Source organism: Herpailurus yagouaroundi, unplaced genomic scaffold (assembly GCF_014898765.1).
Source record: "Herpailurus yagouaroundi ecotype Mexico unplaced genomic scaffold, PumYag 166, whole genome shotgun sequence".
NCBI lineage: Eukaryota > Metazoa > Chordata > Mammalia > Carnivora > Felidae > Herpailurus > Herpailurus yagouaroundi.
Genome location: NW_024412407.1, coordinates 25,935,722 through 25,957,008, shown reverse-complemented (window position 1 = coordinate 25,957,008; position 21,287 = coordinate 25,935,722). Strand labels below are relative to the sequence as shown.

The 21,287-nt window shown below is 34.5% G+C and overlaps 1 protein-coding gene across 25 annotated transcripts in view; it reads right to left on the bottom strand.

Annotated features, from left to right (window-relative positions):
- The window catches only part of C2CD5 (C2 calcium dependent domain containing 5), a 103,107-nt gene that overhangs the window by 17,501 nt on the left and 64,319 nt on the right, over positions 1-21,287 (bottom strand). For all 25 annotated transcript variants that reach the window (XM_040488667.1, XM_040488671.1, XM_040488669.1 and 22 more), the window contains 10 exons: positions 20,104-20,199; positions 17,103-17,294; positions 12,049-12,235; positions 8,978-9,142; positions 5,473-5,613; positions 3,366-3,429; positions 2,509-2,570; positions 2,161-2,259; positions 1,560-1,649; positions 779-866 (listed from right to left, as the gene is read on the bottom strand). In XM_040488667.1, coding sequence (XP_040344601.1) covers positions 779-866; positions 1,560-1,649; positions 2,161-2,259; positions 2,509-2,570; positions 3,366-3,429; positions 5,473-5,613; positions 8,978-9,142; positions 12,049-12,235; positions 17,103-17,294; positions 20,104-20,199 — 1,184 coding nt within the window. The remainder of the gene's footprint in view (positions 1-778; positions 867-1,559; positions 1,650-2,160; positions 2,260-2,508; positions 2,571-3,365; positions 3,430-5,472; positions 5,614-8,977; positions 9,143-12,048; positions 12,236-17,102; positions 17,295-20,103; positions 20,200-21,287) is intronic.

The window sequence follows — 21,287 nt, the reverse complement described above, 5'->3', positions numbered from 1 at the left end:
GACTGTTGTGAGATTTAGGAAAACTCCTAAGTATAAATCTCTTAGCATATAATAATAAGAACTCAATAACAAATAATAGCTCCACAATTATTATTCTACTTTTTGTACCATACTAGTTCTATGATACTTAAAACAGTTATTTTCTATCTTCTTTGATAAATATCTGAACGCAATCGTTTAATACATCTGTTTGACATTAATTCATGCTTTGCATGTAGAATGTAATCACCTTTAAAAATTTTAGACTAACCATGTATATTTCATTTAGCCAGGTAAGCCCTTAAAGTTTAGAAAGCATACTATTTCCCTGTCCTTTTTTTCAGAACACATAGCAGTTTTTAATAATGAGTTTCTTTGGAACATATTAAGGATGGTACTTCCTAAATTTTACTGGATAAAGGACAACTCTGAGAATCTGCTGGATACCAGGGAACCTTTCTTGAGAATACATGATGTTTACTACATCAGTAGGTTCTCAGATGCCTTGAGGACCTCCCCAAAGACTCCAGGACAGAAATCACAAGATTTCTGCAGAATTAATATACTATAACCTAAGCCTAAAAACAGCAGCATTCTTTATGGAAATAAATACCAGTGAACCACCTATTCATGTGTGAAAAATACCAAGTCATCACATTCTTCTTATCCACCACGTTATAAAGATAGAAAAAGTGACATATCTCTTCTTCAAGAAAAAAGTCATTTATTTAATCTACCTTTTTCACTGAACTATAATGTAGACAAACATGAACTATGCTCCCATCCATCACAGGTTTACCTCTTTGCAATGACTTTTCAACATGTGTTTTTGTGGTCTGTAAAGCCTGATTTTTGTCAAAAGTTATTGCAACTGCTGTGACTGTAACCTAGAATTACAGAAACAACGTGATTAGCAAACTAATCATTGCCACAATAAGTTTCTCACAAACCTTCTTCAGTAGCATGGAACAATTTATACTAACTGGCTAATTTGCTTTTCCTGGTTAAGACTCTCAACCAGAATTGCCAATAACTATTCAGATATTCAGACTACAACTGAGTCTGACATGTGTACCTAAACCTGGATATTCCTGCAAGAGCTCAAGTACCTTCTCTAAAATATGGGGACAGGAGAAATCCCACATAAGTACACATTCTATGCTAGCCATATGATTCTACCTTTGGATTATAGAGTTCAGAAAAATAAAACATACATGGACTGATTCATTCTAATATGTTTAAAAATATTATAAAGCAAAATCCTTTATACTTATTCACTTATGGCAGGTTTATAATATTAAAACAGATCAGATAAAAGCTAGAATTCTTCTTCAATAATAATTGGAACTTGGGGTGCATGGGTGGTTTAGCCGCTTAAGCGTCCGACTCTTGGTTTCAGCTCAGGTCACAATCTCACGGTTTTGAGTTCGAGCCCTGCATCAGACTCTGTGCTGACTGCACAGAGCCTGCTTGGGATTCTCTATGTCTCCTTCTCTCTGCCCCTCCCCTGCTTGTACTCTCTTTCTTAAACTAAATAATTAAACATTAAAAAAAATAATAATAATTTGAATCTTATTTACCTGTATTAATTCATCTTCAGGCAGAGATACTGTAAAATTTACATGGCAAAGGCAGCAGGGGATCATAGACCGTAGTTTAAAATACAGGCTCTACACAATAGGAAATATTAGTAATATCATTTCTTTTGATTAAAACATTTTTAAAAACTGATTTTTCACCACACACTGCATTATGGCAAAAGGGACATTTAAAAGAGTAAAACAAAGCTGGTCCACTTGTTTCGTGTATTCTTACATTAAGAATATTATTTTAAATATTTAAGCAGACAATAAGATTTAATCATAATAACCAATAAGTCATAAAAAGTAATATAGGAAAAAAGGCTTTTTTAAAATTTATGTATATACAATAGATTCATATGAAGCTTAAAACTATGAAACAACTTAAAATATATGTCATCAATAGTGTGGCATATTAAGATGGAGAGGACAACTTTAGCATTTTACCAGATGACAGAGTTAAGATTAAACTAGTATGTAAATGAAAATAATTTGGCCCACAACTGTGTAAGATATTCCAGACAACACATACACTTTCCTTTTTTAATTTCATAATTCTTTGGAGTTTTAACTAAAATATAGTTAGTCAAAAGATTCATACCTTGAGCAAATTTTCACAGAGATCATTAAAGTTCTTATTAAGGGCTTGATTAGTCAGGTTAAGGCTGCTTAATCGGATTACTCTTACTGATGTGAACATCTAAATATGGGGAGATATAATAGCATGTCATTTAATATTTTTAACTAAATAGTGTAACAGTTGATAAAACTGCCAAAAAATGAATAATAAATAATGTAGTATGAAAAGGGCTAATCCAAAAAAAAAAAAAGAGAAAGGCTAACATTTTAATTGCAATAAGGAGGTCAAAGAAAAAGCATATATTAAGAAGGAACTGGCTAAAATCACATACATTGTATTTGTTTAAAATTGTGAAAGGGAAAGGTTTACCTGTATTTCTGATGTCCAATTGTTTATACCAGGCATAATTTCTGTATTACAACTATAAAAGCCTATTGAAATAAATCATAGTTAAACTATATGATAATGCTTCAACTATTTTTATGTTAAAGAGTAACATTTTTCAATTATCACATGGAATTCTAACTATAAGATCCATTTATTCTTTTTTCTAAAATACTATACCTTCAGTAGACTTTAGACCATCTCAATAAATTATCAGTTTGGTTTCTTTTTTTTTTTAATGTATGACCATAAAAGGATTAAAAATCAGTTCACCTAAATTTTTGTGGTTCTTTCTTTTTAAGATTTTATTTTTAAGTAATTTCTACACCCAGTAGGGGGCTCGAACTTAAAACCAGTATCAAGAGTCACATGCTCCACGTGCCTGGGTGGCTCAGTCGGCTGAGTGTCAGATTCTTGATTTCGGATCAGGTCACGATCCGAGAGTCATAATATCGAGCCTCACATCAAGCTCTGGGGCTCCACACTGAGCATGTAACCTCCTTAGGAATTTCTCCCTCTCCTTCTCTCTCTCTCTCTCTCTCTCTCTCTCTCTGTCTCTCTCCCACTCTTGCTCTCTTTCTCCAAAATGAAAAAAACAATTTTTTTAATAAAAAAAGAGTCACATGCTCTACTGACTGAGCTAGCCAGGTGCCCCCTTAGTTCACCTAAGTTCTAACATAAATATTTTTAAAGTATGTTTTTAGCCTTGGAGAAGCAAAGCACATGATAGGATGTGACACTGATAAAACCTTTAAAATAACGTTGCTACTGTAATAATTATGAACTAAAATACTGATACGTAAAACTAGTCTCATCTCAAAAGTAAAGTTTCTTCCACTCACCGGAAGGGGGAGGAACATCAGTAAGCAGAGAATGCACATCTTCCATAGCATCTGTGTCATCAATCTGAAAATAAAGATTAGAACTATTATGTAAGTATAAATACATAGTAATTTCAAACTTTAAAAAAAGAAAAAATCATTGTTTTTATTACTTACTAAATAGAAAATATAAGAATCAAGGAAAAGTGGAGCTATTTTTTCCTAAGTTAAAATACAAAACTTGAAAAAGAAAGTTCTGATATCTGTAAATTTCTCCACATTAATTATTATTATTACTTCTAATACAATATTTCACATTATAAAGTATATTCAATTAAGAAAAAGACAGCCTTCTATTAAGCCTTTATGAGGCATGTTTCAAAAAGCTTACAAAGATACATAAGCAATTATTATTTCTATTTTTATTAGCTAATAAAGAACAATTTCAAAAAAAACAGGATCTTTCGCCTTAAATACAAAACTGCTTTAAAATTGAACTATATAGGGATAAAAAAAATAAAACTGAATTATATAGGGATAAAATTTAATAAATAAATAAATAAATAACATTGACTTACATAGGGATAAATTTAAAGGCACATCTAAAAAAATAACTCCAAACCCCATTTCTCTTATATCACAATATTTCACTGTGAATAATTAATAGTGAAAATATCCAGCTAAACAAAGACTGACATTCATCTGCACGTTGGGAGTCTGACTCTCACACACTTCAACTGTCCCCTCACATTATCCTTGAAACTTCAAGAACCATTTTTAAACTTTACTTTAGAGACCCACTGTCATGGCCATACCTCAACTCACTATTCCCCAAAACATTCCACCCCAGATCCAACTACAGTGTCCTGTCTGTTCCTTCTCTTACTTCATGAATCTGCACCTTGTTCTCAGTTCTGCGCAGATCTAAAGCACTTTTGTTCTCTACTTACCCAGGATCCAAGACCAGAAAGATCAATAAATGCTCCAGATCAAACTTCAGGTAATGCTAAGAATCACCTGAAGAGTAAGATTCTTGGGCCGTACCTTGAAATTTTCATTTACCAGGTCTGAAGTGGGCCCCCAGAACTTGCATTTCTTCTGAGATCCCAGATGGTGCTGATGCTATAGGTAGTCACAGCACACCTGGAGTGACACTACTCCAAACAGTACCCTGGAACCTTTTACCTCCTTAGCCTGACATATTCTTTCACCAACCTCCATTTTTTTTTTCATTCTCAGACTGTAGAAAAATATGAGAAACAGGCACACATCCATACAGTTTGAGTTTCTACAAATTAACACCCTCGCCTTAGTTCACGCTTGTGCATCTTCCATGGCTGACATCCTGATCACATTCATGGGCATTGTTCTAGATTCTTCAAACTTCCAAACTCATCCCAACACAATCTACCATCAGCTTCCTGCTTTACTAAAATAAAGGCATCTGATTTTTTCTCTCAACTGGCACCTTTCTAGAACATTTCTGTGTATCCTCATTTATTTTCCTTTCCTTCAATAGCAAAGGAAGACCATCTTTCAAAGCTAACCATTTACAGAGGAGGGCAGAGAGAACAGATTTGCAAGGGAGGAAGCCCCATATATCTTCTGTGTCACATTTATCCTCCAGGAAAGTTCTGAGTGTATTTTCATAACCAAAGTTCAATTATACCTTCTGAATTCAGTAAGAAAACACTACACTCAGAATTCACAGTACTTATCATATTACATATAAAAAGGATACAATTATAATAACATGTTATAACACATGAAGCAAGTAGATAATAATTATAGTAAGTGAAAGAACAGCATTTTAATTTCTTATTTAAATTCATTCAAATTGACAAAAATAGCTCCAATATCTATCATTACTATTTTAAATTTTAGCATCATTTTATTTTAACCCATCCATTAATTTTTCCAGAATCACCTGCATTATTGTATCTGGTGTTGAACAAAAAATACATTACCAAGTTCTGATATTTTCAAGTCAATGGTCATTTCTGTAATAACATTTTTAAATGGATTTATAGCAGTTGTAATAATACAAAGTCACATCAATTTAGGATCCGATTGTAAAAAATGTACACCTCATCTTCCAAAAACCTTAATTAATTTAATGCAGTAATACCTCCAAAACAAAAGCATCTTTTTTCCCATGTGAAAGGTCCAATTCTGTAACTTCATCAGAGCTTTCTGACTGAGATCTTAAAAGTCTTGAGCGCTGTCTAGGTTCCGGGATGGGTGACCCTATAATCTCTTCGGATATCTCCTGAAAGAAATATAATGGCTTTATATCACATAAGACTGTCTTTTTCAGCTCTGGGGTTATTTTGTAAACTGTAGTCTTTTACTTCTTTCTTTTTACTTAAGTATAATAGAAATATAACATTATATTGACTTCAGGTATACAGCATAATGATTTGGTATTTGTACACTTCAGTTTGGTTTTAAATTTTTATATTAATAGATAAATATCTGTGGAGAAAAAAATCTGTAAAATATATTCACACTCTATATTTAATTATAACTTTTATGACTAATTAACCTTTTAGAGAGTACATGGATATTTCCTTTTATCACTAGTAGCCTTGATACACTAATCCATAACCATACACGACTGTCATGGACATAGCAGGGCAACACTGACATCTAGTGTATAGAGAGGACACCACAACGAGTAGGGAATCGGCAGCCCATCCAGTTCATGTGGTATTTTCTACCCAATATTTAAAAGACTGAACAGTCCAGAAATCATTAAAAATGTAGTTCTCCAGATGAATTCTAACCTTTTATATCTTTTCTTATCCAGTGGTAATTTTTCAAAGTGTCACATAATAAAATGAGGAATATGATAAATGTGTGTATGTGTGTGCAGACATAATACATAATATTATGCAGGGATTTGCTGTACAACTTGTTAAGCTAAACAAACTGGTAGCTACAACAACAATCTTTTTTGAGGTCAGTGTATGGTGCAATCCTATATGGGTTTGCAAGCTCTCACCTACTGTATAGCCAAAGATCAGAGGTAACCAGAGGTTCTAAATATCTGTTGGCTATAAGGACTATCAAGAGAGTGTGAATATGTGAGCACAAATAGAAAAGGCTTAGCCTATTGCTGGCATAACAGAGCTATGTTTTTTAAAAAACAAGGAATATAAGAAAATTTTTTTTCAAAATTACAGCTTTAAATGCTCATTGTTAGCACACACCTTACATAAGACTACCACCACACTTTCATAATAGCTACCTATAGAGTAATTTCACATTCATATCTCTTATTTGTACCCCAAATTAACTTGCCCTGTATAAATTTGACAGGGTTCCTATTATAATGACCACACAATGAGAAAGAGTTGCAGTTGAGAGGTAAAGCAGTTTGCCCAGGTTTGAAAACTAGTTTAAGCGATGAACCTATCTAGATCAGTTCTTTTGCTCTGAGTACAATGTTCTTCTCTTTGTAATGTTTTTAGTAGTTTAAAATTTGGTTATGCCTCTGCTCACTATGTCCTGGACCTAATAAAAGCAACTATCTGGTATTTAATGTATCTTAAATTTGTAATGAGGTTCCACCACGGGTAACTATGGTATTTTGACACCTTTAGTTGACTGAATTTTCTCCATTTTAAGTGGTACTACACCCCTGCAATAGAAAGATTTTTCAATATTGAGGGAAAAAAAAGCGTATTCACTGCAGCAGGAGCTACCTTCGTAAGAGAAGAAACACACTGATTCACATTTTCAGTGTGGGCATACATTGTCTTAGAAACTGAAAAGACAAAATTGTAATATAAGTGAGTAGTGGCCTACTACACTGACTTCGTCAAATTCCGAGAGGTTATGCTGAAAGACTGTAAGGTATTCATTCACTATCTGAAATAGGAGAGACATATTAGAAAATCCATTAAGTAGTCTTTTGTGAAATATGGTCCTTTTCAACACATGAAATCTGTATAAGCTGAAATTTTAAGACTCATAACAGATTTATTCCCTGTAAAATGTACTTCTAAAACAGAAGTTCAATAAATATTTATTGAATAGATGAAGTGAGTTCACATTTTCTAAATATGTCTCTGACTTTAAAAGGCTCACATTATTAAAGAAAGACATGTAAAAAGTAAGTGCAGTAATATGTAACAGGCCCTATCACAGAAGCACATACAAGTACAAGAAGAATATAAAGGAGGAGGGGTCAATTCTTTCTGTGAGAGGTCAGCATGGATAAATACCGTTGAGCAAAAGAATTCAGCTTATATCACGGGGCCCTAACATAAAGCTCTGCAAATCATTCTCCCCAGCAGGCATAAACACTCTTAGAAAATGTTCAAATATCAAAGCATAATTATAAAAAAAAAAATAATGTACTGCAAACAAGCAGTAAAATGTTGTGTGGAAAGCTTTTATAGAGGCTATGTAAGTATTAATATACTAACACACGAATTTTCTCAGTGAATTTAAAGAAGCTCTACATTAGCACTGCTCAACAGAAATATAAAGCAAGTCACAGGTAATAAAAAGGAAATAAAATAAATTTTAATAAAATATTGTACTTAGTTCACTATATCCAAAAGATTACATTTTCAACATACTACCAATATACAAAACACTCATGAGATAATTTACATTCTTTTTCATAGTAAGTCTTCAAAATCCAATGTGTATTTTATACTCACAGCACATCTCAATTCAGAATACACACACTAAGTGCTCAACAGCCACATGCGACCAGTGTCTACCACACTTAGCAGTGTAGCTAGTTGTAGGTCATACCTTTAAAATTCTTCCCAGCTTAACAACTTTGCTAGAAAGCTGTAAGTCGGAAGCTAGAATACAGATCACTGTCCCAGACAACCAACCAAAATTTGATAGTTTGTATAAAATCAAATAATAAAAACCATAATAATAATGTTGTTATCTAAATACTTTCCTTTTGCAGAAGTATTTCATTATCAGAGACTCGTAAAGACAAACAGATTCATTCTAACTCAAACACTTCTTTCTTTCAATTCAGACCCTGACTGTAAGGCGTCCTCAGAGAAGGAGGCCCTGTGAAACCTACTGCAAACCTGGTATAAAAGACTGATTACAGAAGTGACTGGTAGGAAAATTCTCAAAAAGCAGCAAAAAGTGAAAAATGGTGTATCTTTCACATTTTTATCATAGATAAGCAATCTTTCTTTTCACTAAAAATGAACATTTAAACCATTTATTTAACTGTTCAGCAATATTTATCAAGAGGCTACTAGGAGGAACTGTCTGGGCCTCAGGAATACAGCCCCAAGGGGGCCTCATTTTACTAGGAGTAACAAGCAATTAATAGAATCAAAAACCTACTTCTTTGTGTTTATACATACACACACAGAGATAAAAGAAATAAAAAACAGTAAAACACAGAAGGGGGTTAGGGAGTATCAAAAATTGATGGGAGAGTATAATTTTCAAATCAGGCAGTCAGAGTCATCTCCCTAAAAGGAGACATTTGAGCATGAATGCAAAAGGAGGTGAAAAGAACGAGTATTGAGGAGAGCGAAATTCAACAGTGAAAAAAAAAAAATGTCCAAAATAAGACAACTCAAAAAATATATTAACTCCTAAACAAGAACTTATTCACAATGTAAATTTATTTTACTTACCGGAGGATTAATTTCATATAATTCTTTATTCTTAGCAATTGTGTCATTTATCTTCTTTTGCATATGAGATATGTGCTGTTCGTAGGAGCCATCATTAGGAGTCTTCCCAGCAATCTGAATACCACCGGGCGTTGGTAAAGCAGCTAAATACACACCTGTGGCCGACTTGTAAAAATAATGGAGAAATAATAAGAAAAAATGTCTAAAGAATAACAGTCCTTAAATTAGGAAAGTTGCCTTTGCCTTACTGGCAAAAAGATCATTAGCATCAATGCATGCATTTGGACATGTTGAAAGAGCACAGAAACATAACTGGCAACAGGAATTGGTTGCTTTTGGTGTGAAACCTGGGTAGGTGGGGACAGCAGTGAAAGAAGGATTTACTTTTCACTGCACTTTAAAATTTTTACTTTATGATTGGAAAAAATAAGTTGCATTGAAAAACCAGTTTAGAAAAAAAGATTAAAAATTGTTAAAAATAAATTTTTTTCATAAGTGAGTAAATAATTTACCTTTAAAGTGGCAAAAATAAAAGGGAAACTTTCGTAAAACAAGTGAAGAAACTGAACTTCAGAAAGGATAGGAAACATACTCAAGATCACACTATCAATAAATTTGGAGAAGAGATGTGAATATATTTCTCACTCTAAACCCCAAGAACTTTTCATGATACCACCCTACCTCCATAATTACCAAGAAAGAAAATTTTACTTAATACAGATTTCTTTTAAATATTTAATTGAATGACTATTAATTCCTGACCCTGTAACAATACTACATGCCATCAGTACTAGAAAACTACTAGGGGAAATACAAAACATGATATGTACACATACGCACACACATACACACCTATGTGCATTTACAGTTAAATATGCTTATATAAGCAAAGCAAAAATATGTAAGTATAAATGTCAAATTGTTAACACTGAAGGAGTGGAATGCAGACAAGAGAAGACATTTCTCTTAAGTCTGGATATTTGTGCATTTTAAACTGTGTGCGTTATCATTATTCTTTTTAATCAATTGCCAATTTTGTGAAAGTCCATCCTAAAAACGGTATGATACTCTATGATGATGTCTGTGCAGTAGATGAGACTGATCCTCAGAAACTCTCTCTCCTATTTTGCTCATTAGTGTCCATGACTATGTCTATGACCCAGTCTCTGATGTTCATCCTGCCACATGAATGAGACAACAGTTCAGAGTGGTTGCGAACAGACTCTGGAATAAGACAGGCCTGCATTTGAAATCCGGTTCCAGTACATGCATCCATATCACTTTGGACAAGTCTCAATCTATCATAGCATCCGTTTTCTCCTCTTATAAAGATAACATTGCATTCCTTCTGGGGTACCACAGTGCCAGAAACCCAGCAGGCATCAGACATCATCAGAGAGTCCATCAGAGATCAACTATCAAGGAAGCTACTCTTGGGACCTTGAGATTTAAATGCACAGGCTAAACCACAACACAAAGATCAAAATCTCAAACAGTTATGAGTGTCACCAGTGGTCAAGAAGGAAAAGATTGGCAAGAAAGAAAGATTTCAGGCAAGCACTGAAAAATTACACCAGCACCACAAGCTAGTTTCCTGGGGCACAACTATCAGAAGTGTTTGATACGGTTGGCACAGTGTTTTTAAATCTTTGAATCTAAATCAAGCTTAGTTCCCACAGATACCCACCAATAACTAGTATTGTGTTCAGGCCAAATTATACATTTGTAATTGCTAAGCATGTGAGTTTTTAGACAAATGAATTATAATGAACACTTTTTTCCCAAGTTGATCTAGATCTCAAATATTTTAATATAAATCAGATTACTTTCATTAATCATTATAAATTTCTCTTGTCAAAAATCATGATTACCTGATTAGTTTATCATCATTGCACAATTATCCCCTACATACAAAAATTTACATATTTGTAAATGTATGAACAAGAAATAAGTTAGCATTTTATCTGCAAGTGCATACTGAGAAAAAATACAAGTTCTATAAATTTCTTAAAATGTTTATGCATGTCAGAAAGATGGCAGGGTATTCCAATTTGAAAAGTGCCAGTATCACAAACATTCTAGCTAGCAAAGTGTCTAAAGTTTAACAGGACTTCTATAAATACTGTTAATCAGTTTCTATCTGATCAATATATATTTTGCAGGCATCCAGTTCTCTGGGTCTCAGACTACTTATAAAGACAACTCTTACTTTCCCCACAGACAACTTTCTAGTCAGAACACACTTTGTAAGAAGCCTAGGTGAACATAAAGCTGAGATAAAGAGCTTTCCACCACCTCACAATTTATTAGCACTTAAGAAACACATTCTTTATTGCATATTCTACTGCTGACCGCAGGTGCACATTCAGTATGAAACTTTATTCTCTGTCCAGCAGTAAGCAAGCAGTAAGCAGTGTTTCATATGTATTGCTTTATTTTCTCCATACAACTAAAGATTGTGGTCCTCCCCCTCAGAAGTGATTTTGTCCCCTAAAGGACATCTGGTAATGTCTGGAAACATTTCTGGTTGTCACACTGAAGGGAAGCTATTAGCAACTAGTGAGTAGAGGCCAGAAAGGCTGCTGAGCACCCTAAAATGAACAAGACAGCCCCCTACAACCAAGAGTCTTCCAGTCCCAAATGTTAACAGTGCAGAGAAGAAACCCTGTTAGCAATGCTAATATTTAGCATAAAAAAATAACATATTTTGCACAAAAAATAATAAAGTCCAGAACAGTGACAACCAACTTAACTAAACAAGCCACACATGATAATTTTTAGAAACTTGACTATTGACATTATGGTCAGAATAGAAAAATACAATAATATAAATAAATTTTACCTCATAATTTTATTAATTTAATTTTAAATAATAATTCATAAATAAAGGTGAAAATAATATATTTTAAAACTTATCACAAGATTTTTCACTTCTTATAATGTCCCCAACCCTTAAAGGTCTTAATGCCCATTTCTCTAGATAAGTCTTTTTAAAAGACTTAGAATTGCACAAAACAGATTCTACTACAACTATAGAAATTATGAAACAAAATCAAAACTTCTCAACTTACCGCTAAGCCCATCAACATATTTTCACCCACTGTGATCTGAATTCTCAGTCCAAATAAAGCATTCATTCCTTTCAGTTTTAGTTTATTCATTAGCTGAGTATGTACTTCATATTCCATAAATGGCAACAGATTACTGATAGCTGTGGCATTTGCTTCTGCCTGTGCTTTCTTTTTTAAACGACATAACCTGTTAAGGAAAATAATTTAGTCACTGGAGAGTATTCTTGGTATCATCTTAAAAAATGTCCAATTTTTAAAACTTTCTATAAGTGTGCTTAATAAAACATTGACTTGTGTCAAATGGGGTTTATTAGGTTATATCAATAATCTTTTCTGCCACTTTTTTCAATGTGTATGCTTTTGCTAAAAGTCCTATTTTAATAAAAGATAAAGAAAAATCTCAAAAATCTCTGGAAATGGAAAAAGTATTGATCAAAATCACTAGAGAATATAATTTAAAATCTTAGGTTTTATAACTCCATGTGATCATACAATGAATGGACAGCAAAGGAAAGAAGTTAATTTACTCATTAAAAGAACACAAAATTTGGGGCCTAGGTGGCTCAGTTGGTTAAGCATCTGACTTGATTTCAGCTCAGGTCATATCTCATGGTTTGTGGGATTGTGCCCCATGTTGTGCTCTTCACTGACAGTGCAGAATCTGCCTGGGATTTTTTTCTCTGCTCTTCCCTCACTCATGCTCTCGCTCTCAAAATAAATAAATTAAAAAAAAAAAAAAGAACACAAAACTTACCTGAGTATCTACAATGTGCCAGGCACTATTCTAAGTGGTGAGTACTCATCAACAAACAAAAGAGTCCCTTTTCTCATGGTTATACTCCAGGGGAGGGGGGTGGAAATAAAGAAACAAGATAACCTAGGATTATGTTTAAGAATCAGATGTCTGGGGCACCTGGGTGGCTCAGTTGGTTGAGCGTCCGACTTTGGCTCAGGTCACGATCTCACGGTCCATGAGTTCGAGCCCTGCGTCGGGCTCTGTGCTGACTGCTCAGAGCCTGGAGCCTGTTTCAGATTCTGTGTCTCCCTCTCTCTCTGACCCTCCCCCGTTCATGCTCTGTCTCTCTCTGTCTCAAAAATAAATAAACGTTAAAAAAATTTTTTTTTTTTTAAAGAATCAGTGTCTGGGGTAGCTCAGTCCATTAAGCATCCCTCTTGATTTCAGCTCAGATCATGATCTAAAGGGCATGGGATCAAGTCCTGCATAGGGTTCTGTGCTGATAGCACAGAGCCTGCTTGGGATTCCATCTCTGCCCCTCACCCGCTAGCATGCACTCTCTATCTCTGAAAAATAAATAAACTTAAAACAAAAAAATCAGGTTTCTGAAGAAAATGGAGTAGGTGAAGCGAGTGGCAATAACTAGAGAGAAGGCCTCACAAGAGAGATGATACCTGAGCTGGGATCTTAAAGACGAGATGGAACCAAGAGCGTTGGAAAAAGGCAAATATGGAATGGAGCTGGCATATCAGAAGAGCCAAAAAGAGACTACTACACTGAAGTGAAATGAGCAAGGGTGAGAATCATATGGATGAAGGTGCAGGTAAGCAGGGGCATGATCATGTTAGGGGCTTGTGGGTCATGGTAAGGAGTTTGATTTTATTCTACCAGCAATGACAAACTCCAGGTAGGTTTTAAGTAGTAACAGGATCCAATTTATGTTTTAGGATATCATTTACATTGCTACACAGAAAATGGAATAAGGATAACAGAATTGATGAGGGGATAGCAGACAAAAAGCAATTTAGGTGACAATGAGAGCTGAGACTAAAAAGGTAGCAGTAAAGATGAAGGAAAAGATCCCCACACTGGCAAACCAGGCTATTTACACCAGTAGTTATCAAACTTCATCTTGAGAGCTCATTAAAAAACAATTACTAGTCCCCATGCCCAGAGTTTCTGATTCAATAGGTCTGGAGTGAGGCCGAGAATCTGCATTTCTATAAGGTCTCTCAAGCATCATGATGCTATTGGTTGGTCTGGGGACCACATTCTGAAAACTGCTGATGGGCACTATTCCTTCCTACCTAAAACAAACACAAAAAGCTGGATAAATTATATATTTTTACAAATTGTCTTAAAAGCTGGGGTGCCTGGGTAGTTCAGTCAGTTAAGCATCTGACTCTTAGTTTGGGCTCAGGTCATGATCTCATGGTTCATGGGTTCCAGCCCCATGTTGGGCTCCACACTGATAGTGCGGGGCCTGCTTGGGATTCTCTCTCCCTCTCTCTCTGCCCCTCACATTCTTGTGCTCTCTCTCACTCTCTCTCAGAATAAATAAACTTTGAAAAAAAAATCTTCTTAAAAGCATCACAGGACCAGGGCAAGGGGTAGTGGGGTGTATAAACATAGGGAAATGGCATGAATAAGTTCTTTTGTGATGATGGAACACAGTTTGTGTCTTCACTATGGTGGTGGTTACACAAATCTGTTTGTGGGATAAAGTTGCACAGAACTATACATGTACACACAAATACATAAATAATGCAAATTTAAAAAAGTATAAAAACTGAGTAAGGTCTGTAGTATAGTTAGCAGTATTATACCGATGTTAATTTCCTACTGATACTCTACTATGGCTGTATAAGATGTCACCAATGAGGGAATCTGTCACCAATACAAATGGTATTATTTGTAACATTTTTGCAACTTCCAGTGAGCCTATCACAGTCTAAGGAAATGAAACACAATAAATAATAAAGAACAGAAATAAGAGAATACAAAAATATTTCAGATATTAAAATTATCAGTTAAAGAATCAGTCATAGGCTGTAACATAATACATTTGAAAAAGAACAAAATAAAACTTCTAGAAATAAAAATAGATATCAAATATTTAAAGCCCCAATTATTGGACTTACTACAATATTAGAGACAGTTGAAGAGAGAATCAAAGAACTGGAAGATAAGAAAGTATTCAAGATTTGGCATAAACAAAAATAGAAAATTTAAGAAAGTAAGTAACATACATAAAAGAAGCAGTGAGAAAGTCTAACATTTTTAATTATAGTATCAAGAAGAGAGATGAAACATGGGACAATATCTAAAAATTTTCTAAAACACATGAAAGAATCTACAGATTCAAGAAGCCCAATATATAGCAATTAGAATAAAAAATTCCATACTTAACATTTCATAGGGAAATTGCAAAAAACCAAAAATACATAGAATAGCTCACACATAGCCTGGGGTTGAAGGGCAGCTACCTTCAAAGGAATAAAAGTTAATCTAATAGGTTATTTCTCAATAGTAGTAATGAAAATCTGGAAGGCAATGGAAGGGTATCTTCAATGTGCTGCAAGAAAATAAATGGCAGCCCAAAATATCTTTTAAAGATAAGTAAATATTTTCAGACAAGCAAAACTAGTTCACCAAAATAAATGGTCTAAAGTCTATACCTCAAGCAAAAGAAAAACAATCCCAAATGGAAGGTCTAAGATGTACGAGGAAATTGAGCAAAAAAAGCAAAAGTAAACGTATTAGAAATACAGGCATGCCTGGGTGGCTCAGTCAGTTAAGTCTCTGGCTCTTGATTTTGGCTCAGGTCATGGTCTTGCCTTACATGAGACTGAGCCCCACGTCAGGCTCTGTGCTGACAGTGCAGAGCCTGCTTGGGATTCTCTCTCTCTCCCTCTCTCACTCAAGATAAATAAAAAAACTTAAAAATAAAAACTAAAGGGGCGCCAGGGTGGCTCAGTCAGTTGAGCGACCGACTTCGGCTCAGGTCTTGATCTCTCACAACAAGGTTGAGCGACCGACTTCGGCTCAGGTCTTGATGTCACAGTTCATGGGTTCGAGTCCCATGTCAGGCTCCAGGCTTACAGCTCAGAGCCTGGAGCCTGCTTCAGATTCTGTGTTTCCCTCTCTCTCTGCCCCTCCCCCACTCATGCTCTGTCTCTCTGTGTCTCTCAAAAATAAATAAAACGTTAAAAAATTTTAAAAATAAACAAAAAATATACATACGTTCAAAAATAAAATTCAACATGACTCTGTAAAATAGCTTTGATGCAGGGAGGTTAGGAAAGAGGACAGTGTCAAAGAATACCATATTTGGCATAAAAAGTGGACAGAGCAAGGTATCATTCATTAAAATAAAGAAGGCTATAAAATAAAATAAAGAAGGCTAATAAAGAATGAAAGAAGTGGAGAAAGCCAGCAGTTCAATATGGAACAAGTATGAGTTGCCTACAAGACATCAAAATAGGGTGTGAAAGTATATGGGTCTGAGGCTCAGAAGAAAGTTCTGGACTAGAGTTATAAATCTGGGAGTCACAGACATATAGAAAGCACATCTGTAGGAGCTGATGAATTCAACCTGGAAGACAGCTTTGAGAAGAGAGTCCAGACCCGTGGCCCTTCAAGGATTAAGAAAAGGAGGAAGAATCAACAAGGACACTGAGGATTATACATAAGGTAGGAAAAAGCAGGGGTGGGGGGCGGGGCACTATGAAGTCAAAGGAGTATCAAGGAGAAGATGACCAACTGTGTGACTACTATTATTGCTGAGATGTCAAGTAAGAGGAAGAGAGAAAAGCATTTCAATGGATTTGGTAGCCTGGCAGTTGTCAGTGACCTAGACAGTTATCACTGCTTCCTATATGCCAACCACAATTTAGCATTTCCTACTCCAGTACATTTTAAAAGGAACTGTTAAGAGCTAAATTAAGTAGTAAAAGAAACCATACATAGCATTGTTCTTTAAAAGAAAAAAGATAAATTTCTAAAATGTATTACATATTCAATGTCCTTAAAGCAGAGTCACGTTCCTAGCCTGAAACAAGTTAATTAATAATCTTCATAATAACAGATATTTGTATAGAACTGAAATGTTTAAAATTGCTTTTGCATTTAAACTTATTTGAGTTTTATAAAATGGGTACTCTTCCTCCCAATATTCCATGTGACTAAATACAAGGTCCAGATAGTACTGCCCAGCCTGCCAGGTAGGAAACAGTACAGCAGACATGTGAAATAGATCTATTTGACTCCATATCTCATACTTTCTCAGGGACCCCAAATATTGTTTACACAAATATACCTTGCTTGAATAAGACAACCTTTTCCAATAACTGTTGCATCTGTTGGGAGGTCAATAGTTGTAAAGAGAACATCAGGAACTTTCTGTTTCCTGCAGTTATAGCAGTATGTGAGATGAGCTGGAAATGGCATATTCAGTTCATCATATGGTATGTGGCAAAATCCACAACCTACAGGCAAATTTTCTTCTAGCCTATATGAATACATCAAGATAAAAAAATGAAGCATTCTTAAAAATTCCATGCATTTTTTCAAAAGCATATGTTATACATATAGTACTAATGTATAAACTATATAACTTCTACCACTATGAGAGTTATGACAGTCCCACTATGACTATTAAGAATTAAAAATGACCACAAAATCAAAACCATACACTTTTGTATGAGAGAAAAGACTTATACAAGTAGCCATTGAATTGCATCAATTCATACGTTTGAGAATGTCCCACCTGACAAAAACCACTATTATTCCAAAGCTAGTTCATAAAAACAAATGGTTAGATAAGAAGGGTGACATTTTCCTACTGTCTGACAAATATAACACAAATATAATCACCAAATATAATCACAAATATAATTGTGGGTTTGAGCCCCCTCGTGAGGCTCTGTGCGGACAGCTCAGAGCCTGGAGCCTCCCTCAGGTTCAGTGTCTCCCTCTCTCTCTGCCTCTCCCCCACTCGTCTCGGTCTCTCAAAAATAAAATAAACATTAAAATTTTTTTAATTTAAAAAGTCAAAAATAGGCATAATCTAACATTTCTAATTTCCAATGACTTAAGAATTTGTCAGAATTAAACATTTCTGAGAAACCGAAACACCTGTGTTTCACAAACAACATAAACCACAAGTAAACACACAACCTTCTCAATCAGTAAAATGTTTGCTGTAGTAATGCTTATGAATTCACTTCAGAATGGTATTTTTTTCACTCATCAAATCTGAGGAAATTAGGGAAACAGAAATGGAAGAAGAAAGCTCCATGGAGAACTCCAGACATTCACACAGCCACACCTCTAGAGCTGTGGAAAGATATGGGTTCTCAATTCATTCCAATCTAAAGTGACCTGTTAGAAGCTGAAACTTGGCAAGCGGACACATTAAAAAAGAGAAAGGAAACTCATACTGTATCTACTAGGAGTCAGGCTTCCTGCAGATTCCTTGTATACATTACTGCACTGAATTTCCAAAATAACCTTCTAAATCAAATTACTTCCATACATTAATTATTCTTTTGTTGGGATGGCATTCTGGTATAAGCAACAGGGAAATCAGATGCTAAGTAGAGCTGTGTGATCTTACACAAGTTATTCAATTTCTCAGAGCCTCTTCTATATAACCAGAATGACAGTATCTACCCAGAAAGGCTTTTTTTTTTTTTTTTTGAAGACTAAGCAGGAAAACATAGATAAACACCCCCCCACACACACACACAATATAATAAAAAGCAAAGAGCAACAAAAACTAGTTCTTCTTGGCCTGAAACCAACCTGAGATACTAAGTGACTTGTTCGGTCACACAAAATACAAGGCAGGAGACCTCAGATTTTAATGTTGGTTGGTTTGAACCAAAGCCCATGTGTCACAAAGGGGCACAAAAGATTGAACACTGGGGTAATTTTTAACTAAACACCTCACAGAAATTCAAACATAAATGATGCAATATCATAGGCATAAAAACAGAACTATTTAAATTCATGGAAGCATTTAAAATATGAAATATACAGAAGGGATTATCTCAATACTGAGTTTATAGGGAATGTTTTCTTCCTTTTACTCTCCCATAATTTCCAAATTTTCTCTAGTAAGCATAAATAATTTTATAGCAAGAAAAAAGACATTTTCCTCTTTTATAGATAGGGATGGTATCTGTTCCACTAGATTGGCATATAAGAGAATTCACTGTATCCATCCAAGCCGCAATACCAAAATAATCAAGCTGCATGGGAAAGGCCATTTTTAAATCAGGCTTCTATCTACTCAATAATGAAATCCACTGACGTGAGAGAACTATATTGTAGCACTGGAACAACTCAAAATAGAACACTCTGACTTTTAATATACTTTAAAATGTTCCACCTTCTCTTTCCTATTTATGCTGACTTTTAATGCTCTGTAATATATTACAGTCAAAATACCTTTTTAATACAAACTAAAGAAGAAACCGACTAAGGTCTTCTATGTGCCTACCTGAGCTAGAATAACTTTGTTATACAGAGACTTGCAAATTTCTACTAAATTTGATCACATATAGATTTTTTTTTGCTGTCTTCCTTAATATACAAATACTGGGGGGAGGCGGGAGGGGGAGGGAAGCAAATATGCATACAGTGAAGTAAGGGGTAAATAAAATTTGTATTATTCAGGTACTCTGGTACCAAACTAATAGTTTTATGTATATATATATTTGATAATTTCATCTGTTTATGGAAAGTATTTTTGACATTCATGGAAGCTAACAGATTAAGAGATTAATAACCAAATAAACTAAAAAGTAATCTATTTTACCTAATAATTTCACTTTCACTTTCTCTTTCATACACATTAAAGTTATATTTCACTTTTTAGGAAGCTTTTATATATAATTTTGTTACAATACAGTGTTTCAATTGTTCTGTAAATTATGAATTTTCTTTATGCAAATTGTTTCATGACCTTTTTCTGTTTCAGAGGTAGACAAGGGGGAAAGGAAAGGAAGAGAAAAATCAAAGGAAATTACTTCTATACTATAACAAACAAAAAATATACACTTGAAATTCTTTCACTGATAGTTATACATGTAACTTACCAAGATACTAGAAAAATTATAACAATGTGTGTCATATAGTGCAGAACTCAATACTTCTCTGTTGCTATAGGTTACACAAAAAGCAGTGAAGTGCCTGGTCCTCATTTCTATATTAAGCCACTCTCATACAGAAGAACTATCCCAGCTCTAAAGTTACAAAAGTTAACCTCTCCCTTCTTTGCCATCATAGAAAATAAGCCAGGCTGCCATGACAACCTCTGTTCCAAACAGCCCTCCACGGTGCCATCCTGCAGAAATCTAGGGTTCAGTACAGCTGCCGTGCCGGATGCAGATAAAATACAGACCTCTTCACTATAAAAGAAAAAAACATAAAACAGTTAACATCTTCAGGCAATCTAACTTTGAAAAATGTTAAATATCAAAGTGATTACAGGGTGACAATTTAAATTCAAGTTAGACTCCACAAATATTAATGATATCATAAGATTATCTCCTATCCTAGGATAAAAAATAAAAATAATGTTATTAAAATGAAGAAGGTGGGATGCCTGGGTGGCTCAGTCAGTTAAGCGTCCGACTTCAGCTCAGGTCATGATCTCACCATTTGTGAGTTCAAGCCCCATATCGGGCTCTGTGCTGACAACTCAGAGCCTGGAGCCTGCTTCTCATTCTGCGTCTCCCTCTCTCTCTGTCTCTCCCCTGCTTGTGCTCTCTCTCTCTCTCTCTCTCTCAAAAATGAATAACCATTAAAAAAAATTTTTTTAATAAAGTAAATAAATAAAATGAAAAGGGTAAGAATTCTTTATACTTAAAAAATTGTAAAAGATAAAGCACAATATTAATGACAATAAATTCCTTTAAAATATGGTAAACCTGCTAAAGACTGAATATCTCAAAGTAGTAACAAATTATTTTGCGGAATTCAGCAATAAACCATTAAACTGTATTAAAATACTCTTTAAATGCATACTAAACTTCATTAAAATCATTTTAAAAGTGTAACTATGTAATTATCGATATCCCTATAGCTTAAAGTTAATAATCAAAAGGTATCTGAAACAAATAATACCCAAAATATACTAAATGGAGCTTAAACTACATCATTATATGTATGATAAAAACCTCACTTTCAAAAGAATTATTTGGAATTCTTTATTACATATCAACTAATTTTAAATAATCCACAAAATTATTGAATGAGATCATACAAAGCAAAAGAGAAAAGTTGCAGCCTAGGGACAAAATGTTGGAAACAGTATAAGTGGACCAGAAGTCTGAAAGGACATGAAAGAAATGGTCACTTGATCTGTAACTGAGTAGAGAGAGACCAGGCTCAAAATGTTTAAGTGGGCACTGAGAAGAAGGTGGAGTCCCTGATGTGCTGAATTAAGGAGCTCTAAGAGCAGAAGTACATTTCAAAGAGTTTATCCAGTAATAGT